Source organism: Oncorhynchus kisutch, linkage group LG13, assembly GCF_002021735.2.
Source record: "Oncorhynchus kisutch isolate 150728-3 linkage group LG13, Okis_V2, whole genome shotgun sequence".
NCBI classification, from domain to species: domain Eukaryota; kingdom Metazoa; phylum Chordata; class Actinopteri; order Salmoniformes; family Salmonidae; genus Oncorhynchus; species Oncorhynchus kisutch.
This window is the reverse complement of record NC_034186.2, coordinates 53,191,830-53,219,242: the sequence shown is the minus strand read 5'-3', so window position 1 is coordinate 53,219,242 and position 27,413 is coordinate 53,191,830. Positions and strand designations below refer to the sequence as shown.

At 43.2% G+C, this 27,413-nt stretch overlaps 2 protein-coding genes across 16 annotated transcripts in view; one reads left to right on the top strand and one right to left on the bottom strand.

Moving 5' to 3' along the window:
- LOC109902194 (zinc finger protein 236) overlaps window positions 1-16,644 on the top strand; it is a 104,935-nt gene extending 88,291 nt beyond the window's left edge. Inside the window, exons 25-32 of the mRNA XM_031786537.1 lie at window positions 1,037-1,240; window positions 4,067-4,210; window positions 5,602-5,768; window positions 6,070-6,198; window positions 6,318-6,512; window positions 8,537-8,666; window positions 10,009-10,182; window positions 14,365-16,644. Of these exons, the coding sequence (XP_031642397.1) occupies window positions 1,037-1,240; window positions 4,067-4,210; window positions 5,602-5,768; window positions 6,070-6,198; window positions 6,318-6,512; window positions 8,537-8,666; window positions 10,009-10,182; window positions 14,365-14,507 (1,286 nt within the window). The 3' untranslated portion in view covers window positions 14,508-16,644. The remainder of the gene's footprint in view (window positions 1-1,036; window positions 1,241-4,066; window positions 4,211-5,601; window positions 5,769-6,069; window positions 6,199-6,317; window positions 6,513-8,536; window positions 8,667-10,008; window positions 10,183-14,364) is intronic.
- Window positions 16,645-16,971: 327 nt separating this feature from the next.
- Window positions 16,972-27,413, bottom strand: part of LOC109902195 (myelin basic protein) — a 73,765-nt gene continuing 63,323 nt past the window's right edge. For 5 of the 15 annotated variants that reach the window (XM_031786538.1, XM_031786540.1, XM_031786539.1 and 2 more), the window contains 5 exons: window positions 23,172-23,267; window positions 22,756-22,782; window positions 22,403-22,432; window positions 21,111-21,194; window positions 16,972-18,476 (listed from right to left, as the gene is read on the bottom strand). In XM_031786538.1, the coding sequence (XP_031642398.1) occupies window positions 18,441-18,476; window positions 21,111-21,194; window positions 22,403-22,432; window positions 22,756-22,782; window positions 23,172-23,267 (273 nt within the window). In that variant the 3' untranslated portion in view covers window positions 16,972-18,440. Of the gene's footprint in view, window positions 18,477-20,841; window positions 20,861-21,110; window positions 21,195-22,402; window positions 22,433-22,755; window positions 22,783-23,171; window positions 23,268-27,413 lie in introns of all 15 variants that reach the window. The other 10 variants (XR_004202457.1, XR_004202456.1, XR_004202458.1 and 7 more) reach the window with 7 other exon arrangements.

Below are 27,413 nucleotides of genomic sequence, written 5' to 3'. Positions count from 1 at the left end.
CAACTTTACAGGTGTTTAATAGATTACTACTGCATTCGTTCTATCGATGTAAGACATTATTCTGGTGAGCACTACTTTATTTCGTCTTCTGGGGCACCAAGTTATGACAGAAGAGAAGCTTGCATGTATCAAACTTTAGTTGACAAATGGACTACCAAATGTCGGAAATTATAAGCAGAATAAAATAAATATATATATATTATGGTGGATGGAACTGCGCAGGGAGCCTACTTTTTGAAGTGATTTGTTTGACAATCAGATGAAAACATCACACAACACCCATGAAAGCTAAACTCAGCCTCTGCAGACCGCAAAAATAACATTAAGGGGGATAAGATTTTTACATGCCACAGTATCCCGTCTTCGATCTGCATATCCCAGGCATCTTTTTCTGGGTTTCTCATAACCTGGATGCAAGCTTTGTTGGGTTATTGTAAACGGGATATGATGTTTATATGCATCAACTCAAAAACAGAATATTTGAGTATTGTGAATAATAACAGGATATTGGTGTGCATGTAAACGTGGTCATTATCAATAATTAATACAATTCTGGATTTTCCTCGACGACGCCGAATCCTTTTTTGCTTCCTTGCAGCCAAACGTAAAATGGGTAGATGTTTCACTAAAGTGTTTCTTAACTAATGTGTGCAGCTGGCGGTGTCTCTTCTACTCATATCCTCTCCTCTCTTTTGGGCTCCACAGCTTTATTTTGTTGATATGAGTGGTATGTGATGTGTGGCCCCACCTTGGGGAAACTGTCACAATGAGTTTGTTCCACAGCCATGCTTTCACACCAGCTGGACCTACTTTGACAGCATAGGGTGTCAGCCTAAGCCATGGGAGACGGCGGGAGAGGAGAAGAGAGAATAGATGGAGGGAGGGAGTAAAATGGGGATAAGGAGAAGAGGGATGAAAAGGGGAGAGGATAGGAGAGGAAAAAGAGAGGAAGGAATTGAGGAAGGATCGAAGTGAAGAGAGTCAGTTAGTTAATGATGGCTTCTGTATCTCCCTGTTTTCTCTCCTTCCCCTTTAGGATCTCATCAGGACCTGAGCCATGTGATGAATGCTCCAGGCCTGGTGTCCAGTGGGGCTCATGGTGCTCAGGAGATCACCCTGACCATCAACAACTCCAGCCTCACCCAGGCTCTAGCTCATGTCCAGGCCCAGGCCAACGCTGCTGCTGGGGGCAACACTGCTGCAGGCAACCACCCCCAGGAGATCACACTCACCATATCAGGTAGACAAACACAAATGATCTGTCCCTATTCTCCATACTTCTCCCAAAGTGTACACTTGCACGCTCCCCATCATGGATTTAACAAAGAAGGAAACTCTCCAGCTAATGCTTGCACCAATCCAATATGCTTTTAAAGCTGCACTATGCAGGAATTGCTCTGCCATTTCCTGGTTGACTTCATTTCAGTTTATGCGACAAAACAAGCAAGTATAGTGTAGCAAATCATTGTATCATCTAAAACGCTGAGAAATATATTTTCCAAAGCCAAATTTTTTTCCCCCCAGCTGTTTGAAGCTAGTGTGCAAAATCAAAAGTGTAAGACTCAAAAACTAAACTTAAGAAAGGGAAGCATAGAAGAGGTGCACATAGAACAGATCTACCGCTTCTTAGGCTTGCTTTCAATGAGAATTGCATATCTATAACACACATTTTTATGTGAATTTGGTCAGGTTTCCCCAAAAATTACATATTGTACCCAGTGCGCACTTTGGGAAAACACATACACACGCAGCTATAGACAAACATGCAGACACTCATCATAGGCACTCACTCGCTCATGCCCACACACACGTGACAGCTAAACAAGCTGGCTCACAGGAGCACAATCATCTATTTTTCCCTTCACTTTAATTCAACAAACCAAGTTCACAAAGAGATTGTACGGATAAAAAGGTCAGTAACACATATTTTCATGAGACTATAATTGGTATACTGTACAGATGCGTCAACAGCGCTTCAAGGATACTTAATTGTGAGATACAGTGGGGGCAAAAAAGTATTTAGTCAGCCACCAATTGTGCAAGTTCTCCCACTTAAAAAGATGAGAGAGGCCTGTAATTTTCATCATAGGTACACTTCAACTATGACAGACAAAATGAGAGAAAAAAAATCCAGAAAATCACATTGTAAAATTTGTAATGAATTTATTTGCAAATTATGGTGGAAAATAAGTATTTGGTCAATAACAAAAGTTTATCTCAATACTTTGTTATATATCCTTTGTTGGCAATGACAGAGGACAAATGTTTTCTGTAAGTCTTCACAAGGTTTTCACACACTGTTGCTGGTATTTTGGCCCATTCCTCCATGCAGATCTCCTCTAGAGCAGTGATGTTTTGGGGCTGTTGCTGGGCAACATGGACTTTCAACTCCCTCCAAAGATTTTCTATGGGGTTGAGATCTGGAGACTGGCTAGGTCACACCAGGACCTTGAAATGCTTCTTACGAAGCCACTCCTTCGTTGCCCGGGCAGTGTGTTTGGGATCATTGTCATGCTGAAAGACCCAGCCACGTTTCATCTTCAATGCCCTTGCTGATGGAAGGAGGTTTTCACTCAAAATCTCACGATACATGTCCCCATTCATTCGTTCCTTTACACGGATCAGTCGTCCTGGTCCCTTTTGCAGAAAAACAGCCCCAAAGCATGATGTTTCCACCCCCATGCTTCACAGTAGGTATGGTGTTCTTTGGATGCAACTCAGCATTCTTTGTCCTCCAAACACGACGAGTTGAGTTTTTACCAAAAAGTTATATTTTGGTTTCATCTGACCATATGACATTCTCCCAATTTTCTTCTGAATCATCCAAATGCTCTCTAGCAAACTTCAGACGGGCCTGGACATGTACTGGCTTAAGCAGGGGGACACGTCTGGCACTGCAGGATTTGAGTCCCTGGCGGCGTAGTGTGTTACTGATGGTAGGCTTTGTTACTTTGGTCCCAGCTCTCTACAGGTCATTCACTAGGTGGTTCTGGGATTTTTGCTCACCGTTCTTGTGATCATTTTGACCACACGGGGTGAGATCTTGCGTGGAGCCCCAGATCGAGGGAGATTATCAGTGGTCTTGTATCTCTTCCATTTCTTAATAATTGCTCCCACAGTTGATTTCTTCAAACCAGGCTGCTTACCTATTGCAGATTCAGTCTTCCCAGCCTGGTGCAGGTCTACAATTTTGTTTCTGGTGTCCTTTGACAGCTCTTTGGTCTTGGCCATAGTGGAGTTTGGAGTGTGATTGTTTGAGGTTGTGGACAGGTGTATTTTATACTGATAACAAGTTCAAACAGGTGCCATTAATACAGGTAACGAGTGGAGGACAGAGGAGCCTCTTAAAGAAGAAGTTACAGGTCTGTGAGAGACAGAAATCTTGCTTGTTTGTAGGTGACCAAATACTTATTTTCCACCATAATTTGCAAATAAATTCATTAAAAATCCTACAATGTGATATTCTGGAATTTTTTTTCTAATTTTGTCTGTCATAGTTGAAGTGTACCTATGATGAAAATTACAGGCCTCTCTCATCTTTTTAAGTGTGAGAACTTGCACAATTGGTGGCTGACTAAATACTTTTTTGCCCTAAATATGTCATTGTGGCACTCACATTCCACAGAAATGTAAGTTAGGTGTTTGTGTGTCAATTGACATACTGGACACAGTCACACACTCACACTCACAGGCACAAGTTTGATTCACTCTGATGCATACACACTCAAACATCCTCCTACAAAACTTAATCCGGTATACCTATATCCAGCTCATGATCAGTTCCCCTCCACTCTGCCCAGGAATTAAATTTAAGTCCTAAAATTTAATTTAAAGTGCTTCATCACAGAGAGGCAATTTCACGGTAGCAATTTAACGGAGTGATGCTGAGACTAAAAACGGTTTAATGCCAAACAAAAACCAATGATTTCAAAGTTAAACATACAACTCTATGCACAAGTGCGACTTTTAACAATTTCCACAGAAAAATTTGCAAAAACACATTTACTTGACGAACAGTGCAGATGCTAAGTTTGATAACAGAATGCTGGTTTCTCTCATCCTGAAGGTCAAGACCTCCTCCAGCAGCACGGCACCCATGGTGGCGGAGAGATGATTGGCGGGATCAGGCTGGCATCCCACCAAACTACAGGTGCCACCCTCACCATTGGCAATGACCACCTTCTACCTCAGAGCAACGCGGGCATGACTGGTAAGGGCTGGCAGCAGCACTGACTGCTGTGTGTGTATGTTTGCATCTACTCACCCATTGTGCAGCCCGCTTGGAGCGCACAGTGAAAGGCCTGTGACGTAAAGTGTGTTGAGTGATTCGTTCAGCGGGAGAGCTGGAGAGATGGGTAAATTAACATTCTGATTGCAGTACCTCTCAACGCTCATCACTTGTGGAGTTTCGTCAACTTCTCGGAGCCATCGTCATCGATCTCCTCTCAACTCAAGTGGACAACATTCTGTTACAAACAATGAATAGGCGTTGCGAGGAGTTTGGTCGTTTTGGTATGCGTGTCTGTTCATGTGTGTTTGCATCTTCACAGTCCCCGCTATCCCATAGGGTGTATTTTTATCGTAAAAAAAAAAATCTGATTCTACTGCTTGCGTCAGTTACCTGATGTGGAATAGAGTTCCATGTAGCCATGGCTCAATGTAGGACTGTGTGCCTACCATAGTCTGTTCTGGACCTGAGGATTGTGAAGAGACCTCCGGTGGCATGTCTTGTGGGGTATGCACGGGTGTCCGAGCTGTGTGCCAGTAGTTTAAACAGACACCTCGGCGCAATCAGCATGTCAACAATTCTTACAAAAATAAGTAGTGATGAAGTCAATCTCTCCTCTACTTTGAGCCACGAGAGATTGAAATGCATATCATTGTTGGCTCTCCATGTACATTAAAGGGCCAGCCATGCTGCCCTGTTCAGAGCCAATTGTAATTTTCCAACGTCCCTCTTTGTGGCACTTGACCACACGACTGAACAGTAGTCCAGGTGCGACAGTGTTGTTAGTGTTGTTAAGATTATGGACAGACTTCTCCCCATCTTAGCTACTTTTATATCAACCTGTTTTGACCATGGCAGTTTTACAATCCAGAGTTACTCCAAGCAGTTTAGTCACCTCACCTCAACTTCCACGTTTAGTCAGCTCAATTTCCACGTCATTCATTACAATATTTAGTTGAGGTTTAGGCCTAAGGGGTTCTTGGCCTTTCACATTTTTACGCTGTGGAACATTGTTGCCAAGATTCCTTGTAGTGGTGAGTGATGGCAAGCTGCTAGGCCTAATTTCCCTTGACACTGTCACATCACAATTTTAAATGATGCCGCAGAGAACAAGTAAATTATCTGATAACTTTTTTTTTCACGTATTTGCTGTTTGCATGTGGTGTTTTCAGGTATCTGCCCAATCCACTCCCAGTCAATTTCCGCTGTCTTGCTCTCCTTGCGATTATCATATGCCACAGTGCATCATTCTACCCATTTGAAAATGCATAGCCAATTCATTTTCAATGGCATGGCACAAAAATGGCTTTTTAAAATCTCACAAGTATTTCTGTCAAGATAAATTCTCACCTACTTCCTGTCTCTCCTGTCAGTCACCAGCCTGCCGCCTAGCACCTCCCTATCGCAGACGGCTGGCTCCCAGAGCCTGGTGATGTCATCATCGAGCATGGCCAGCGACGGCAGCGTGACTCTCACACTGGCAGACACACAGGGTATGCTGGACGCTCAACCTCAATTCACGCTCAACTTCAACGCACAGGTAACCACTCTGAAACACACACACACACACACACACACACACACACACACACACACACACACACAGGTAACCACTCTGAAAAACTATATATTCCCATTCAAAATCACATTTTCCCTAAACACTAACCTTAAACTTAACCCTAAGCCTAAAATATACTTTTTACAAGTGAGGACCATTTCTCAGAATTTGGGTTGGTTTACTATTCTTGCGAGGACTTCTGGTACTCACAAGTATAGTTGAACGTGTTACACGCACACATGTACACACACACACAGTAACAGTGAGTATCTTCTCTCCATAGAGTCAGCAGTACCAAACTGTGCTCAGTGACCAGGATCTCTCAGGACAACAGGCCGGCTCCACCCAGCAGGTCATACTGATCAGTCATCACCCCCAGGCCACTGAGGGACAACCTGACAATGTATACAGGGTCAGTCAGCCACTGTGCGTGTGTGTGCATGTACCTGTACGTGTGTTGTGTTGTTAACAGATGTCTAAGAAGGACAGGGTGGTGGGTATGATAATGTGTGTGTGTTGTGTTGAAACCAGCTATCAGAGGAGGGCCAGGCGGTGGGGAAGGAGGACCAGGGGCATAACCAGAAGCAGAACCAGTGTTTCTACTGCGATCAGGTGTGTCAGAGTGCCAACACGCTGCGACGCCACTGCAGGCAGGCCCACGGCAAGGACCGGTGCCACGTCTGCAGAGTGTGTGGCAAGGCCTTCAAAAGAGCTACTCACTTAAAGGTAAGCAGGGACAGACACACAGTCACCAACAAACACACTGGAGACTGGACTATATAGCATGGAACACTGTCAAGTTTGCGGAGTGTGTGGCAAAATAAAGCACTGTAGGTCTGGGCAGACACACACTACGTTTCTATGTTGTATGTATTCCTTCCATTCCCTGATAGTAGTTGTCCTGCCTTGCCCTCAGAGCAGAGTTAAACTCTGGATAATTGTTTCCTATGGGGCCAGCTCTGAGTACTCTTGAGTGTATTCTGGGCGGAGGACGGGGTTAGGAGTGGGTTACAGGAGTCAAACAGCTGAGAGTTTCTCAGCGTTCAGGGGAGTTTAAACACAATCGCCTTAGAGGACCTGAGCACAATGACTGAAGCCTTCTCTTCTGCTGCTTCAGTTTCTGACATGGTCTCGTAAGAACGATACACCAACTGTGATTCTTCCCTCTGTGTCCCAAACGCCTCCTGCCTCCTGACAGGGTAATAAGCCCCGGGAGGAGCGAGAGGTAAAAGTTAACAGCTGAGTGCACACTTTGTCCCCTCTGACAATGCTGTCGTAATCTACTCATGACGATACGGCTGCCCAAGGAAGAGAGGCTCTCCATTTAATAGCTCCACTCCAGCACGTAAACAGTGGGAAGCATTGAGGAGAGGCAGGAGCTTGACCTAATTTATAGGTCAATATGCAGAGGTCAGCCCCCTACAAGCTGCTCTCGTCCAGTCTGAGAGCCATGCTGTTCTGCAACTCCTCAATGTCCTCCTCTGTCCTTGGCTGTGTGTGTGTGGGCTGTGTGTGTGTGTACTGTCTGTGTGTGTCCGTCTTTACCTAATATGACACGTGTGATCCCCTGATGGTGTGTCTGTGTCCATGTGTATGAACAAGAGAGAGCGCATATTACATGTGTGTTTGATTGTGCGTCATTCAGAGAGCGTTCGAGTGTGTTAAGATACTTATACATCTTCTCTGGCTCAGTGACACCCCCCTCATTCCTTGCTCATCCTGCTCCCAAATGCTTTCCTCATCTCGTTTATGGAATTAAATGCTCCTTTGGGTAGGTGGAGCGCAGCTAGAACGGTATCAAAGCCTGTCCCATGCTAATCAGCAGCCCCATGTAACCCCAGAGGGGACATTTGGCCCATAGACTTCCCTGAAACTGGCTTGAGTTTCTGTTTAGAGGGGTGGATGCTTTGTTAGTACATTAAGCTTATTAAGCATTTGATGCAATTACGCAACAGATTTTAGTTCTGGGTGTCCGAGATTAGAGAATGATTAATTCATGTTTTTGTTTTTTTCTCCACTTAACTGTTGCTGGGTTCATTAACTTCATGATGTAATTTAGCGATGGAGTTTCAGCAATAGTTAAGCGGGAGAGGCCAGTACTTTTAGCAATAATGTTAAGGAGTTGAGTAGCTTTTATTTAAAGGTAAATAACAAGGCTGCTGAAAGTGAGGCCCGCAGGCCAAACTTCACCCTGCACAACATTTGGCCCACCAGACCAAAAGTTTGGGCGCATGTTCACACGCTCACACTCATTTGTCTGTGTAGTTGGTTTGCTTGCTCAAACTTTCCTATGACTCTGGGGACATGCAGAGGAAGTTATTTTAGAAACGTTCAGTTGCTGCTAGTTTTTCCTTGATCTTAAAAGCAATCGGGGCTACTATACTATCCTTTTCACTCATCACACTATCCTATGACGAGACTGGCCTCCTTGTTTTTTTGTTCATGACTAGACAGGAGTTTTCTTCAGTCCTTTTCATTAGACTTCGAGCTTTATTGATGGTTTGTCAATAGACTTGTGTTTCTGGATGGTTCATCATTGGAATCGGTGGTTTCTGGATGGTTCCTGCATTAGAATTAGAATTTTTTTGGGATGGTTTGTCATTAGACTTTGGGGTTTCCAATGGTTTTAAGTGTACGCTGGCGCAATTGGCAGGCCAGTTCTCGTGCAAATTGCAGAATTTGTTTTTGTAACATATTTGCTCTGTTTCACATTTTCTGTCCCTGGGACCTCTGACCTCTTTCTCCTACAGGAGCACGAGCGTGTCCACCAGCGAGGACCCTCACTGGGCTCCCAAAGGCCCAAGTTCTTCAAATGCTCCTCCTGTGATAAAGCCTTCGCCAAGCCCAGCCAACTAGAGAGACACAACCGCACACACACAGGTAATCCCACACACGCACCTGCGCGCGCACACAACGTTCACTCGAATAAATCTCTGACTAGTATTCTATTTAGAACTATTGTACATCCCAGCCTCGACAGAGCGAAATTGAAAATGTAGCATATGAATGAAGTTGCCATCCGAGTCCTCGTCTAGAGTGACCTTCCATCAGGCATTTGGGACACTTCAAAGACCTTAGGAAAATGATTTAATGTGCCTCAATGGCAAAATGACCAAATGCACTTCTTCAGAGCACATCAATCATGTTCTCTCCTACTGTGAATTTAACACAACCCGACACGACGAAGTAGGATGTGCCTTTTGCTTCGTTTGAATTGGAACCTTTTGTTCTGTAGAGGTAAGTAATTAAGGTGAAGTGTGACTTGAAAGTTTTGACTCGTTGGAACCTACTGCCTACTCTTATGGCCACCCACTCAATGGCTGTGTCAGTGGCAGGCCGGGGTGAGATTGCTGTAATGTTGTGTGTTGAAGGGCCCACTGGGGCAGCTGAACCGGTGTGGGGGGGGGGGGGTCCTGTCTTACCTCTTATCATCCCCAGCAGGAGAGACTGTAAGGGAGCTCGTACACACGACATGTAATGACAGCCTAGCTTGCTAGTGTTACATCAGCAAGAGAAAAGCATCACAATCACAACCGTTGCTTTTAGCCCATCTTTAAGCTAACGGGGGGGGGGCCTCTTCGAACTGGAAATTGGTTTTACTTTCCATCGTCTTCAACAAATTGTGTGGCTGTTTTCTCACAGTGCAGTTTTCATGGTTTAGATTGAGGCAGAGGTACTTAAATAATGGCCATGGACTTAGTTGCAGACATAACAGGTCTCCTTAATTTCAGTCAAATAAGTCAGTGTATTTTCACTGTAATGATACCAATTATGGCAGGTCATTATGTTCCAAGATTATTCTAAAGGCCATATCCTTTTTAAATGGGAGGCATCTCCTGGCAACGCTATTATTCTGATTGGCACAGTAGGCTACAAGTTATATTGGGAAATCTGATTTACGCTTTGCCAGGGGTTCACATCTTTCAGCAGATAATGTAAGCTGACAAGGCCTTTAATTTTTTATAACAATTTTATTCAATTGGATGTAAATTGCTAATGCTTGCAGTAATATACTGCAACTCATCAATTACTGTAGGCGCAATCACTTTTTTAGAAGTACTTCTGTTCCGTATTTCAAACGTATCTTAGTGCGAGACAACGTTTTGTTGCCTTCACCGCGCACAAGATTGACTTAGAATGTGTGTTTTGTATTCATCTGGCGAATTGCACGAAGTACTACTCATTTAAAGTCTTGAGAAGGTGTCTGTCTGTGTTTGTGCAGGTGAGCGTCCCTTTAAGTGTTCCCAGTGTGACAAGGCCTTCAACCAAAAGAGTGCCCTACAGGTACACACGGTCAAACACACAGGGGAGAAGCCCTACAAGTGTGAAATCTGCAGCATCAGCTTCACACAGAAGAGCAACATGAAGCTGCACATGAAGAGGTCGCACGGCTACGGTGAGTCACGGACACACACACTCAAACACGCGCAATACTTTTGCTCTCTCTCTGAGGAGGCTAGTTCATTATTGATGGGGACCGCAGCCCAAATTCTCACCCATTTCTCTAAATTATTTTACGGACTGAGATATGTTTTGGGTAGCCTCAGAGAACAACATTGACACGATGACTGAGTTCATCAGGAAGTGTATAGGGGGTGTTGTTCCAACGGTGACTATTAGCCTCTTCTGGATAGGACCCTTCATCTCAATTTTCACCTAAAATGACATACACAAATCTAACTGCCTGTAGCTTAGGACCTGAAGCAAGGATCAAATCTAATTTTATTGGTCACGTGCCGAATTAAACAGGTGTAGACCTTACAGTGAAATTCTTACTTACAAGACCTCCACCAACAATACAGTTCAAGAAATAGAGGTAAAAATATATATTTACTAAATAAACTAAAATAATTGTTTAAATAAAAAGTAACAAATAACAATAACGAGGCTATATGCAGAGGGTACCGGTACCGTCAATGTGCGGTGGTACTGGTTAGTCGAGGTAATTTGTACATGTAGGTAGGGGTAGGTAAGTGACTGCATAGATAATAAACAGCGAGTAGCAGCAGTGTTAAAAGGAAGGGTGGGGGGGTGTCAATGTAAATAGTCCGGGTGGCCATTTGATACATTTTTCAGCAGTCTTTTGGATTCGGGGTAGAAGCTGTTAAGGAGCCTTTTGGACCTAGACTTGGCGCTCCGGTTCCGCTTGCCGAGCAATAGCAGAAAGAACAGTCTATGACTTGGGTGACTGGAACCTTCCTCTGACACCGCCTAGTTTATAGGTCCTGAATGGCAGGAAGCTTGGCAACCAGTGATTAAATGGGCCGTACATACTCCCCTCTGTAGTGCCTTGTGGTCGGATGCCGAGCAGTTGCCATACCAGGTGGTGATGCAACAGGTCAGGATGCTCTCAATGGTGCATCTGTAGAGTCTTTTGAAGCCAAGAAATACGAGCAATGGACATTAAACATGTGGAAATCGTTCCTTTGGTCTGCTGAGTCCAAATTTGAGATTTTTGCGTCCAACCGCCGTGTCTTTGTGAGACGCAGAATAGGTGAACAGATGACACGGCATGTGTGGTTCCCACCATGAAGCATGGAGGAGGGGGTGTGGGGGTGCTTTTCTATAGTGACACTGATTAATTTAGAATTCAAGGCACACTTAACCAGCATGGATACCACAGCATTCCGCAGCGATGCGCCATACCATCTGGTTTGCGCTTAGTGGGACTATCATTTGTTTTTCAACAGGACAATGACCCAACACACCTTCAGATGACCTGGCCTCCACAATCACCCGACATCAACCCAATTGAGATGGTTTGGGATGAGTTGGACCGCGGAGTGAAGGAAATGTAGCCAACACGTGCACGAATTATGTGGAAACTCCTTCAAGACTGTTGGAAATGCATTCCAGGTGAAGCTGGTTGACAGAATGCCAAGAGTGTGCAAAGCTCTCATCATGGCAAACGGTGGCTACTTTTGAAGAATCAAAAAATATAAAATATATTTTGATTTGTTTAACACTTTTTTTGATTACTATAGGATTCCATAGTTTTGATGTCCTCACTATTATTCTCAATGTAGCAAATAGAAAAACTAAAGAAAAACTCTTGAATGGATAGGTGTGTCCAAACTCTTGACTGGTACTGTATATTTTATTCAGCTTTGTTCAATTGTATTCTTCATGCTATAAAATAATGCCACGGAATTCTAAGCTAAATGAACTCGTGTAGCCCACAGCCATTTGGCATAGCCACATCAGGACCTAACTCAGAGTATGCTATTATTTTCTTCTGAAATAGACTACATATCATGCTTCTTTCGACCTGTCTAAAATTAATAATTATTTATTGTGAAGGTGTAGGCTATAGTACATGGATTGATTACACTTTTTTAAATGGCTTGTAGGTTATGTGTAGAAGCCAGGAGATACTAATTTTACAGTTATTTGCTTGACAATCACCGGCCTGTTCACCCCACTATCATCCGTACAGGTGCATCAAAGCTGGGACCGAGAGACTGAAAAACAGCTTCTATCTCAAGGCCATCAGACTGTTAATTAGCCACCACTAGCCTGCTACCACCCGGTTACTCAACCCTGCACCTTAGAGGCTGCTGCCCTATCTATGTACATAGACATGGAATCTCTGGCCACTTTAATAATGGAACACTAGTCACTTTAATAATGTTCACATACTGTTTTACTCATCTCATATGTACAGAGCCCTCCACTAATATTGGCACCCTTGGTAAATATGAGCAAAACAGGCTGTGTAAATCTATTCTTACCACTTAAGTGGTAAGCCATGACTTCCTGTTTCACTGGGGTATAAATACGATGTGACACACAGGCCAGGTTCCCATAGTCATCCATCACTATGGGAAAGACCTGAGAATACAGTAATGATGTGCGACAAAAGGTTGTTGAGCTGCACAAATCAGGAAATGGCTATAAGAATGTAGCTCAATGGTTGAAAATGCCCATTTCCACTATCAGGGCAAAAATTAAGAAGTTTAAAGCAACTGGAGATGTTAACAATCGGCCTGGAAAATGGACGTGTGTTTATTTTGACTCCACGCACAGTGAGGAGGATGGTTCGAGTGGCCAAAAAATCTCCAAGGATCACGGCTGGAGAATTGCAGACGTTACTTGGGTCTTGGGGTCAGAAAGTCTCCAAAACCACGATCAGACGCCACCTACATAACCACAAGTAGTGTGGGAGGGTTGCCATAAAAAAGCCTTGCTGTCATCAAACAACAAACTCAAGCGCCTAGAGTTTGCCAAACGTTACTGGAACTTTCAATGGGACCCGGGTTCTATGGTCAGATGAGACCAAAATATAGCTTTTTGGAAACAATCACCGGAGGTGGGTTTGGCGTAGACAGAAAGATAGCCATGCAGAAAAGTACCTCACCCCTACTTTGAAGCATATTGCGGTGGCAAATGTTTGAAAAGAATTTGGCATTTTCAATGGATTATTGTGTTGGTTGTTGGTGTTAGATCAATCTAAAATATCGCAACCCTGTCACTAACTTTTTGTGATATATAGCACTTCCTATTCCATGGTAAATATGTGAACAGGGCTCTTTTTCACAGGATTATTGTGCATTTCATTTGACATGCTAATTGATTAATCCTCATTATAAACTGGGTGGTTCGAGCCCTGAATGCTGATTGGCTGAGAGTCTTGGTTTACCAGTCCGTGTACCACAGGTACGACAAAACATGTATTTTTACTGCTCTAATTAAGTTGGTTACCAGTTTTTAATAGCAATAAGGCACCTTGGGGGTTTGTGGTATATGGACAATATACCACGGCTAAGGGCTGTATCCAGGCACTGTCTGTGTATGTGGGGGGTGAGTGCGAGCGTCAGTCTTTATAGGAGAAGGCTAGCAACAACAAAAAATTCCAAGGCGATATCTAACAAACGTTCACCTGCAGACATGTGTTTGGATGATTCACAATAGCTCTTTTATTGAGAGCGTCTGAGAGAGAGACAGTAAAATGAAGTGAGTTCTTTCAATAGATAGAATGGGTTTAATTATGGACCCTTGCTGTGACGCACTCTCCCGTTTGTGCCTATTTGGTTCTGTATACCTCCATTTAAACGTTTGATGGTTAGTACAATGGAAATGTCCTCTGCTGAACTAACTCTCATGTCTATTGATGGATCCCGGACACAAAGGCTCTGTCTCGACTGCTTAAAACGTCTGTCCTCACCACCTCTTCATCTGCACAGTTTGGGGAAAACAATATGGCTGAAGGCAACTCGTCCTCCTCAGGCTGACTCATTGTCACCTTGTCAATTATTCCAGATCAATGCATCGAAAGGCGAGGATTTTCTTTTGACAGTTGAGAAAGAGCTCTGGTAAACTTCCACCTGTCACTCACCCCTTCCTCTAACTTACTTCACAGGTGATACATGTATTGTGTGTTGTACTGTATTTTTTTTCATTCTTAAACTCTGAGACTCCCTTGACACTCTCTCTCCAGTCTAACAGCTATGTTCATGAGTAACTTTGTCCCTCTCACTCTGTCCTCTCTTTCATTCTCTTCTCTTTCTTACTCTCTCTCTCCTTCTCTCTTTCTGTGTGTCTCTGTCTGTCTGTCTCTCCGTCTTTCTCTTGGACACAGGTCTCGATCGGACCCAGGAGATGACTTTGGAGCAGGGGACAGAGCCGGAAGTGGATGTCCCTCCTGAGTTGAATGACATGGAAGAGGTTGTCCAGGAGTCTTCTGGAGACTGGCACTGTGGCATTCCCAACGTCTTCCCTTAGATCCCAACTCAGAATTTAATTTACTATCCCTGTTCATCCCAGCATAGACTCTTTACCAGGAGTCTGTGCACTGATGATACAAAGCACTGATTTTACTACTAAGTAGGTGTGGAAAAACATAGCACTCAGATCACCCTCCCCCCACCAACAACTTTTTAATTGAGTTGGACAGTTCTTCACTTTTTCTAAAGCATACCCACGGTGATGTTGCCAATCAAATACTGAAAACAGAAAGCGTGTGCGGCTGTACCTACACACATTGGCTTAGCAGTAGCTATTTCTGCCTTTTTCTCTTGTCCTCAGATATGCATTAAAGGGGAAATCTGTGATTGCTACAAAAATAAAAAATAAAATAAATAAGCAATTGTAAACAAACATTTTATAGTCTCAACATGGTTAAAACTATCCTTTTGATATCATGGTTGTTTAGTCCTGGCATCCATAGCTCTGTCTCATGAATTTGAGAGTGGTTACATTTTTCCTGCCCCATCCCTCAGCTATTTACCAAATCAGTGGGGGGGTGCCCTCTTTTGTTATTGTTTGAACTGCGGATTGTCCCTTTAAAGGCAGAGAACTGGTACTTAAATTGCTGAATCAGCCTGCGCTCTGAATCACATTAGTACGAGTCCCTTATGAGACGTTTTAGTCAATAAGCCATTTGGTAATCAAGACGCTGACCTCCCAGTACAGTTCACCGGTCGGGGCTGTAGCAAGCTGAGGTAGGCTACCGGCGGTTTGTTCCTAGACTGTTGTTTACTCTGTTTGCCAATAAGAGGAGCAAACACTATAGATCTGCATGGCTGCACTGTCAGTCCTGCGGTACTGGTTCATGTCTCCCTGTAGAGTAGTATAACCACTCACAAGCCCCATCCACAAACAGATCCTACCCTCTCTAGGCACCCCTGTAGATCCGCAGTCCATAAGTCAATCAATATAATGTATTTTTTTAAAGCCTTTTTTTTTACGTCAGCAGTAGTCAGTCACAAACTGCTTCATATTTCCTATTACGTACTAGGTATAAGCAGTAGTGTGAGAACTTCACCTTGCCCGCTGAAAGGCTGGATGAAACGTTAGCCTTATTGCTTATTCCTATCCAATCATTTCAGATCTACGCTTAGCATATAACGGGCTGGGTGCAGGGGTTGTTTCTAGACGGGGAACTCCATCTCTCCCGTGCTCCTGGAGCTGCTCCACAAACAGGCCCACTATTAACTTTTTGACAATTGAGCTGTGCTTTAACAGGCACACACATTGGGGTGCAGTTTACCAGAAAAATACATTTATTTTTAAAATCACAATTTTTTTTGCATATTTCTTCTATACCCTTTTCTAAAAGGCAAGCTAAAGGGTTTGTTTTTGGTGAATTTTTTGGCCATAAAGTTAAAGGCAGCCTTGAATGGTGAGACTATAAAGTGCTAAGGGTAATTCATATGGATCAGACCTGGGTTCAAATACGCTACTCTTTGAAATCATTCGCTTTAGTCTGCCTGGAGTGCCAGATGGGTGGGTTTGCAGAATGCAATTTTGCACATGACTACTCTATAGGTTTCATTGTGCCTGGCAAGCTCAATCAAGCATAATGATTTTGAATAGTATTTGAACCCTCTCTTCTTAAATGTTATGCCTGTAATTTTGACAATGATGATGACCTGTGATACCACTGTTATTGGCTGCTGTATGAGGGCTTCAGGGGTTGACTCTCCACATTCACAATGTGTTGCATGAAATTGTAATTTAGTTGTAAGCTTATGCACAGCCATTTTGTAATCTATTTTATTTTGCAATGTAAATAGTGTATGAAAGATTGCATATATTTTTGGATTCCGTATCAAATTGGTTGTGAACAATAATTAATTTTTTGTCAATTGCTGAACCAGTTTACAGACTATAAGCTGTTAAGTGTTTTTGTTTTTTTGTCAGGAATGTATTTTGTAATGTTAAAGTATTTAATAAAACCATTCATTTTTTTACAGATTTAATGTGTGCCAATTGTTTTAGAAATCATGTGTGAAGTTGATTGCATTTCATCTGTTTGATTGTCTGTAATACGTGAAGATCTCAGTATGTCTCTGCGTCAATACCTTGTATCTAGAAAAGGCAAGTGTTTAGCACATGATAAATCTATTGTCAAACCCCATTTCTGTCCCTCTATCTTTCATTAGTCCCAGAGTTATTAAACTTTCACAGCATATGGAAAAAGCATGACTACTTTCAACTTCTATAAATCCAAATGTCGCTTTCCCCCACATTGAGGCATTATTACGTTCCTTTCCTTGATTATGCAAACACAATTACTCTCGGAACCAGGAGTGAGATGCAGCTCTTATGAGTCTGCTTCAAATGACCTGACCTTAATAAAGATAGTGTTGAATGTTTCATCACTTCTTGTACCTTACATCTGCAAGTTACCTCATCCGTGTACACTACTTTTAAACTTCTATCAAACAACACAACCGGAGACCCATAACGGTTTTATGATTTTTAATAGCTTCATTTATTTCTTCTAGTTAAGTGGCTGATCGCACATCTTTTTTTATTACAGATACAACAATGAGGGTCTCAAGAGTTTAATTTACATTCATTCACAGGACCCATACAAAAGCGCGCGCACACTTTAAGACATGGGGGAGGGGCGACGGGGGCAGGCAGAGTAATGCTACAGATGACACACGTTTGTTTTTAAACAACTTGAGGAAAGACACTGGTGTGGGGGGGGGTATTGGACAGTAATAAGCAGTTTGTCGCTCGTGCCTTGGTCGACAAACTCCACGTCCTCTATATCCATGTATCTTTAAAAAAAAAAAAACGTTTATGCTTTTACATGGTTAAATAACGAGCACTTTTATGACAGTGTTGGTCTTTTAATATCCACACAGAGTAAACACACCACATTGTTTTTGGCAGTCAGAAATGGCATTGCTTAGCTAGCTGTTTTTGTATTGTGTGCAGTGCTTTGATAGATATATAAAGCAAAAGATACTTAAGACAGAAGACTACAGAATCTAGACTACAATAATGGGGGAAAGGTCTGAATCCAGCGTGAGCTTGGTTTCAGAGCAGTCAGTGTCTGGCTTTTCAACGGTCAAAACAGTGCACTTTAGACGAATCCCAGTTGTGTCTGGATGGGGAAACTCCCATTAGTGTCTTAATCAATCTACATGTACTGGAAATCAAATGAAAACAACATTAGAAATGATATCATCCATTGACGTCTACAATTCAGTGGATACTACAGACAAGAGACTTTTAGTAGGTTAACAGCTTTCAGTAGCTCGATGTCATTTTACCACCGAAGATCACAGCCAGCCATAGACCCTAATGTAAAAACATGGAAAGACAGCAACACTTAAGACAGGACACTTACACTGATGATACAGGAGGGGAGACATACAAACACATGACCAACTGAGTAAGACGATGCTTAGCTATGAAAGACGAGCATGACAAGACAGATAATCACTCGTTTCTGAACCAGAACCAGACCTGGTCATACTTTCACAACCACAAGCGGTCAGGGCCAGGTCAATTGGACCTAAGCTACTTCAGCCAGGTCTGGTCCAGTTAGCCAGCCTTGTTAAACGACTATACAGACAGACAGACAGAAATAGAAATGAAGACACAGATACTGTAAAGCTATGACAGGGGTCCTTTAGGCTGTAAGAGGGGGTCCGGATGACTTCAGCAACAGTTCACATCCAAGATGGTTGCACAGGAGGGTGGAGCAGGGGCGGGGTGGGGGGAGGCACAGATTGTGTCGCTATATCTACCAGCCGGGTGCGGTGGGGGAGGCATTTGAGTTATAAAATGAAAGTGTTAGAAAAGCAGGGAGAAGAGGTGTGTGAGTCGACAAAGATCTGTTCTTGTATCTTCTTTGTTTTCCCCCACTTGCGTTCCTTTTCTTGACATCTGCCTTTGTGCTCTTGAAAGGGGACCTCATTTTTTGGGTAGAGACCCAGTCCGGCTTGTGCCCTGCAAGAGAGTGAGAGACGAAATAACAATCAGGAAATGGAATGTTTTTGTCATTCGCTAACGATGCTCACTAAAGGGATGTGCTCAGTAGGACACAAATGTCCAGCTGTATATTGTCGTACAGTCTATGTGGCCTTGAGCATTGTGTACTTTTGTTTGGTTAGAATAAGTGGGTGAGTTCTAGGTATTATCAGAATTGTTTATTTTGTGAATTCTCAGCTATGCCTTAAAAAGAAACATCTCCCAGTTCAAATGTGCATGTTGTTGCCAAAACTGATCAATGACGTGTTGTACCAAGCTCATTCCCTCAGAATAGATTGTGCATTTTCTCGTGGGGATATAAAAGTAGGAGAAAGAGGGGAGGATTGGAACGGAACAAAGATTATATAAATGAGACAATTCTTTACGGAGAGCTATTGGAATGAATATAATCCATAACGTACAAAGCCTTTAAATCTCCTAAAACAAAAGGAGATGGGAGGAAACGGACCAAGCTCTGAGCCATTCTTACAGCAATTTGAGCTTAAAATCATTATCGGTTCGAAACAGACTAATTAGAAAGCAGTAACAGAACTGGAGAATGGAAAACACCACACAAATGAACATTTGAAATAAAAGTCCATCCCCAGATAATGATTCAAGATAAAGGAATCAGAAGCGCTAGAGATGGTGGCTTTAGCTTAACGCCAATTAGGCAGAGAGATTGTGGGGAAACGAAGAAGAGAAGATTTGGTGGTCTATTTACCCACACATTTGTAGATTTTGATCGTCTTCGTCATCTTTTAGTTATCGTAATGCCACATAGTCCAGCTAGCAAAGACACCATGCAGGGAGCACGTGAACATATACAGATACTCTAAACATTTTTAAAAGTAGGCCTACTGTAGGGTATGCTGAAGATGACTGTGCTTGGTTGCCTTGCTAATCAACACACCCACTGTGAGTGCGCTGACTGTACCTACGGGAACATATGCTCCCTGTGCCTATTCTGCCTAATTAAAATAACTGTATCTGAAGCTTGGGCCAGACTGGATAATTAAAACTGCCAGAGACCTCCAGAGCATGTCCTAGAGATTAGCATTCACCATGCCATGGATAACGCAAGGAGAGACAAATAGCCTCTCAGAATGCAGGAGCTCTCCGAGTCAATACTCACAGGAGAACGTGAGTCTATCTGCAGAGTGAGAGGTGAGAAAGATAAGTGGAGAGACAGACAGAGAGAAAGAGGCAGAGACCAAAAGAGAGACACAGTAGAGACAGAAGATGGACAAAAAGAGACAAAGACAGGCAGAGACTGAGCTAGAGAGAGAAGGAGAGACGGGCAGCGTGCCATTGCTCAACAATGAACATGTTCCCTCTCTACTGTTAGGGAGCGTGTCAGCTGTTGCTGACAGCTTATTACAGTAAGTGGATGCACTGCTTAAGTATGTGCTCCAGTTCGGAGCCTGTCGCGCTACAGCGGGAGCAGAGGGAGAAACGTGGCCTGGAATAAACGGGGAGAGTCTGTCAATAGTGGATGCTGCCGATTGAAGCAACAAATACCTCAAATCTCATACGGAGGGTATACTCTCTGTTCAAACACCTCAGTCGTCTGTTTGAGAGGAACACATCGGGGTACTATGCTGCTCCTTGAAAAGTCCGGAAATGTTCACTCAAGTGCACATAAGTGTGTCTGCCTTGCCTTTGTCTGTGGCCTACTAGGTCGGAGAAAAACCTCTTGTATAAGTCTGCCTGTGTAGTAACACATCCCAGTATCGTATACAGTGTACTTGGTACACACATGCATGAACCAGATGGTCAATGTAATGAAAAGGGCAATATCCTAGTTGTAAAAAGAATGAACGGCACTGCTTCCATAATAGCTTGGCTTACCTTATGGTGTGTATGCAGTCGCGTAAGCCATCGGCAAAGTAAGCAAAGCTACCACATGGCACAATTGTAATTGCTAAGCATATCCCATTGCAGTTAGCACAGCTCCTAGAACAGCCATTAAAAGTAAGCAGGACTACTATTCCGAAAGCTTGTTTCTAATCCATTCATTACACAGCCAGGTGTAGGCCCACAGGTGCAAGGTCACTGTCTGCGAGTAAGCAGCCAATTATGTTAGGCGCTACATGTCCGTATCCAAGCCCAAAAAAAAGCACTACCTTTGACGTCAAACTGCACTCTTTAATGCAATGAAGCCTGTAGCATCAGCCAGACACTGTAATTATCACTGTCTAGAGGCTGTCTCAAGGTGCAGTTATTCTGCTGGCGGTATGATAGGCAATGGAAGGTGACACCTTAGCGTATCAACGTTGAATAAATTCATAATAGCAATTAAGAGTACATATATATTGCCGCTCGTGACTCATCTGTTACTCACTGAGTGCTGGGTATCATCACTGAGGTGAAAGAAGAAGAAGAGAGAGAGACGGGAGGGAAGAATAAAAGAGAAAGAGATCCCATCTGTTTAATCAAGCGCACATTCTGGAATTAGTTTCAATAACATACAAAGGGAATTATATATATATATATATATATATATATATATATATATATATATATATATATATATATATTTTTATGTTCATGTCAAAGGCAGATTAGAGCGTTTTTGTCACTTAAAAATGGGTTTCGTTTTTTTTAGTTTACCATTTTGAAGATCTTGGACAGGGTTCCGCTGTCTCCTGCACCGGCCTTCTTTGCCTTAGCGGATCCTGTTGACTTCTGAGACCCCTGGAAGAGAGCAGGAGTGAGGTAAGACACCAGTAGACACTGTTGTTGTCACCTAGCATGGTGGCCCAGTGTGTGCTTTTGCATCTCTGTCTTTGTTCATCTAAATGATTGACTAATTCCAGGCTAAAAAGCGATATCATATCTTACGTGGGTATTGCACGGTCGTTTAGTACAAAACCAGGTTTTCTGATAATATCATGTTGCGTGAAAACAACAGAAGCAAATAGCCTCGTCTCCGAGCTCAATTGAAAGCCAGCAGGTGACGAGGTTATAGAAGAGATGGCTATTGAGTCAGTGACGCGCATCACGGAGTGACATTTTACATGCAGTATTGGAACCAGCCTAGATCAAAAAGTGGCTCCTTTTGCAGTGGCGTTGAAGCAGTGGAGCAAATCAATCAAAGTGGAAGTGTTTCGCTTTCTAAATCAAAGGTGGGAAAATGCAATCTCAGTAACAGCTGAGCGGTGGCTGCTCTGACTCTCACAGGGGCAATAGACTGAGAACGGTTCACAATAAACATGCATGAGGGTGAATTAAAGGTGGGGAGGGACACTTCAAAGGGTTATTTAAAGATCCCTTACCTCAGAGAAGAGCTTTAAAAGGTCTCATCCCTTATCACTCTGTTATTTTACCCCCACACAGTGTTAGCTGTTATGTGTGACTCATAACATCCACAACACACACACACACACACACCAGTGGAGGCTTCTGAGGGGAGGACGGCTCATAATAATAGCTGGAAAGGAGTCAATGGAATGGTATCAAACGTGGTTTCCATGCAGTTGATACAATTCCATTGAATCCATTCCAGGCATTACTATGAGCCGTCCTCCCCTCAGCAGCCACCACTGAAACACACACACACACACGCACACACAGACACACAAGAGAAGAGGACAAGACTTCAAATTCTGCAGGGCGAATAAGAAAAAGCAGGATTAAGTTGCTGGTTATCATACCGAAAAGGGAAAAACGACTTCAGCAAATAAAGAACTGGATATTCAATTGAGCCGGAGGCAGAGAGCTTGCCAAACAAAACCACTCAAAACATGATTTAATAAAAGAGAAAAACTGATGAGGGCGTTATGCATGTACGCTTGGATTAGAACAAGCTCTCAAGCCTTAAAATAGCTACAGAATATACTGTTTAAGGAACGGCCTGGCATTTTTCTCTTAGCTTTCTTTAGCTGTAGCCTTTAACCACGTACCAGGCCTAGTTTCGCAGTCATTGCCGTCCACTGGACAAGGACATGTAAGAGACAGAGACAGGGAACAGACAGGGGTGAGACACAGGGGTGAGGGAAGGAAAGTTAAACACTCAGGTCTTACTCAGAGCAAAGGCAGCAAGAAGAGATGAGTCCACATCCAGGGTCGAGCATAGCAGAGTAAGGCAGACGCTCGCGTCATCAGAGAGAGCACAGATTCAGTGACATACAGTACATGACATTCAGTGACATCATATGTTAACAAAGCCAAATACACAATCACATCCAAAGACTAAAACAACCTTCAACTCCTCAATTGGACAATAATGACAAAGAGTAAGGTAAATGGGGCTCACCCTAGACTTAGGAGGGGCAGGGGACACCTGAGGGGAGAGAGTGACACAGACCTTTAGAAACACAATTACATTTGAGTCATTCAGCAGACACTCTTATCCAGAGCGATTTACAGGATCAATTAGGGTTAAGTTCCTTGCTCAAGGGCACATCAACAGATTTTTCACCTAGTTGGCTCAGGGATTCGAACCAGTGACCTTTCGTTAACTGGCCTAAAGTTATTTATACCACTAGGCTACCTGCTCTTAACCACTAGGCTACCTGCTCTTAACCACTAGGCTACCTGCTCTTAACCACTAGGCTACCTGCTCTTAACCACTAGGCTACCTGCTCTTGAATGGTAGACTACCTGCCGCCCTCATATCAACAAGTCAAACATCAACAACAGTAGGCAAACTATGCAAATGGGGTGACTCACGATCGTTCTGAAGAGGCGTACAACAGCGTTCTCCCCTCCCTTAGGGGCTGCCTTGGCAGGTCTGGCAGGAGAGGAGGACAGGCCACGGAAGGAACCCTGGAAGAAATGGAGGGAGGGATGGAAGAAGGAAAGGAGGGAGGGAGGGATGGAAGAAGGAAAGGAGGGAGGGAGGGATGGAAGAAGGAAAGGAGGGAGGGAGGAATGGAAGAAGGAAAGGAGGGATGGAGGGATGGAAGGAGGAAAGGAGGGAGGGATGGAAGAAGGAAAGGAGGGAGGGATGGAAGAAGGAAAGGAGGGAGGGAGGGATGGAAGAAGGAAAGGAGGGAGGGAGGGATAGAAGAAGGAAAGGAGGGAGGGATGGAAGAAGGAAAGGAGGGAGGGATGGAAGAAGGAAAGGAGGGAGGGATGGAAGAAGGAAAGGAGGGAGGGATGGAAGAACGTTATAAAAAGGCACAGCGGGAATACATATAGCCCAACACAACCTAACAAGAAAGTGTGCTCCCTGAACCAGACCAGGCTCTACTCTGCCTCCACTCTCCAGCTCCTGAAAGGTGTTAGAATTGGAAACAGCTGGTGGCATATTGCCAAACACCAGGGATGCTGGAGCACATTTTCTGGGGCTGTAGAACGGCTTCTTCAGCTGGATGGACTACCTGGGGAGCTCTTACATCACAGAGGACCTGAGACAAGCTCTCCGAGTCATTCACAGCCGACTCACGTAGGCGTACACAGATAACGCCCATCCAAAACTCATTCAAACTGAAAACAAGTGATTAAAAACTAACTGGATGAAGGAATTATAAATTAATTAATAAAGTCAGTAAGAAATGTTTTGGATCTTTGCAAAGTGTGATAAATATCAACACTAAATGCTGTTGAAGGGGAAGTTAAGTAGAAATCAATACAATTAAGTACTTCAGACAAATAAACCTTTAGAGGATTGGATAGGGATGAATGCAAAATTAGCTCTGTCTCATTCTCCTGAACTTGAATAAATAGCACCCCCCCCCCCCCCCCCCCCTCACACAATAGGCTCTAACATGTACTTTCTAGACACACACAACTGGGACCTTAATTAAAATGGTGTGAATCTGCAATGATTCATTGTCATTTACTCAATAATAACCATGATTATTCCCAGTCGGCTATTTAGGGGTATGTTTGTGAATAACATCCTTTGATATAGCAAAACCCATTTCATCCTAATGAGTGCCTCTCTCTCTCTGTGGTATTTTGTGGAGTGAGAGCAAGGGGACCTTTATTCCCCCATTCATGTCAGTGAGTGAAGAGACTGGAGAGGCTGAGGCTCTCACTGAATCACTGCGATTATCCCCATGAAAGAACTTTACCAAAATGAGAAGGCAAACTTTCACCCCTGTACATCGTTCACAATATAATACACTCATTAGTGCTTCCAATTGCATTTCATTCACTGTCTTTTCTGCCCATATATGGATGGATAGATGGCTGGATGGATGCAGACTCAAGCAGACAATGACCTCAGGAAATAAACACATTAACATAGAAAATGTGTTTGTTCTTAGCCCTGGGTCCTCTAACCCGGAGGAATTTAAAAATCTATCAAACTATTGGAATTGGATGATAATATCCAACACATTTATGAATACAGAAGATGCTCAGTAGAATAGCCAGGTAGCATGGTTGTTGGTCGGGCAGTTTGTTCCCTATGAGCAAAAGAAGTTGAAAAGACGTGGAAAATAAGTTGTTTTCAACCAAACCAAATGCTCATTGTGTTTGTGCTGGAGCTGGTACAGGTGAATTAATCTCACCACTTGTGGTTGTTGTGAAGAACTGATCTGCCTCGTAGCTGCGACTGGATGACTCAACGGCTATTCTTTGTGTGTTCCAGCAGCTCTGTCACCAAAATGGAGACAACTGGGGTTTGCATCCCAAATGGCACCCTATTCCCTATATAGTGCGCTACTTTTGACCAAGGACCATCAAAAAGTAGTGTACTGTATAGGGAATAGGGTGTCGTTTGCGATGCACGGCGAGGGGTTCAGTACTGATTGCCATTGCAGAACCCGGTCCTGCAGTTGATTAGGAATTATTTATTTTGAACATTGACTTGAGGTCACATATTCCCATCAAAGTGAGGTACTACACACAGACGTTCCACTTATGTTCCCATTAAATACAGGTCCAGAGATCGAGTAGCCTGAGAGAGAGTTAGGAAGAGAAAGTTGAGTCCCAAAGTGGAGGGAGAGAAGTTAGAGCGAGAGAGACATAGAACGATTAAATTCTGAATTTTAGAATCCGTTTGATATATTTGGAAAGAGGGATCACAATATTCAGTTACGATCTTCACATGTCCTTTACTGAATCATCTTGCAATGGACGTTGTCAGTATCGGTTTTGATTTTCCAACACGAGGAGTGTTCAAAGGACAACGGCATTCTGACGCAAGGAGAGTCCTTTCAGGATAGAGCCGAGCGGGGGATTATTGTGTCGGGAGGGAGGAATGGATAGAAGGAATGTTCTCTCTCTGTTTGATGTTTGAAGAGTATGAGAGATAAGTGTGTGTTCCTGGCACGGAAGTGCATTGTTATTTACCCACAATTCAGATTTCACAAAGGAGCTCGTTCCACAGCGGAAAATAAAAACTATAAAAATGCCTCACTGTCATCCAACTTTCATAAAGCTACAAAGCCCATTTCATCCTCAACATACGTGATTGGATTTACATAGCAGTGGACGTCTGTTCATCATTTCTAAACTCAGCTAGCTGCTAGCGTGGCAGCCCAGACGGCGTAAAGAAAGTTCGGTAACACTTCATTTGACACTTCGTTTCACCTCTAACATAGAGGCTGTTATCCAGGGGTGTTAGGCCAGTACAGTCATAAAGCCAAACGTTACCTCTATCATGACAAAAGTCATACGTGATAACCGCAGTCGTGAATGGGTTTGACACCAGATTTACACCTTCATGTTAATGTCATAGTGACGTGTCAAATAAAGTGTAACCAAAAGTTTCCTGCAGTGAAGAACAAGGTCACCTAAACCCAGGTCGAGAGAGTATTCAGGACTCATAGGACACCTCCCTGAGGATTTAATTAGTGTTAAACCTCTCTCCTCAGATGTGCAGGTCAAACCTTGACAGATGCTGACTCCTTCAAAAATGGACCACGGTCAATAATTTATTCCGGAATAAATTCATTGTAATAATGTATTATTTATGAAGGAGCAGGAGGATAGGAAGGCCACATAGTGATCACTACATCCTATCCTATTGAGACAGTGTGTGAGTCATTGTGGACACACACAAATCACAAACCGCCCACTGTCAAATGAATAGGTCTTACCCACAATAGGTGAAACATCCACGCACCATACGTTACAATTATTCATATACAATGCATGCTCCTTCTCAATCCCATCACAGCTTTACATTTGACTTGGGTCTTGATTGATCACAAAAGATCAATGTCCGTCAGTGTCATAACAGACAAGTCGGCGATTGATTAATAAGACTCACCGGGTTGCAGATCCACTAGCCACCGACTGACTCCTTTGGAGTGAAATCCACTTGACAGTTGGTAGTCTCAGGAGGACAGACTTTCTGCCAGATAACCTCTTCCAGTTGTCTCTGTGCTGCAACTTCTCCAACTATTTAGGAGAAGCTAGCAGGAATTGAACAACTACCTCAAAGGGGTTTGACCGTTTACAACAAAAGTGTCATATTAGAAAGCAGTGGAGCTCTAGGTCATTCCCTAACACTGACAACAGTAAGACAAAAGTTGTGGACTACAATCTACTAAACCATAGTTGAACTGGTTCTTTACCATCCAAAACCAGGGTACTGGACCGAACTTCTAGTAAGACCTAGCTCTTGACATTTGACCCTGCTTGTCTTACAGTGCCAGGTGAAAGTAAGTTAATAGAAGGTATGGTCTACACTCCTCAGTTCTCATCAACTCTGAATAAATAAAATGGCAACTATATGTCAAATAAATGTAGGGCTCAGAGGAAGTTCAGGTTATTTTTCCATTGTCCCTGGTTTCACTCTCAAGTACGAACACTTTAGAAGAAATGCAAATGAGACTGCACTAACTTGACTCTGGCTATCACTATAAATGTCTTACATTTTGTAAAATATACACATAAAACAAATTAAGAACAAGGAAGGATTGACTCTTTCATTTTTGACCATGAGGCACATGAATTCAATGACGAGTAGCATCTCATTGGCGATTCCAGTCCTTATTCATATTCAGTTACGAA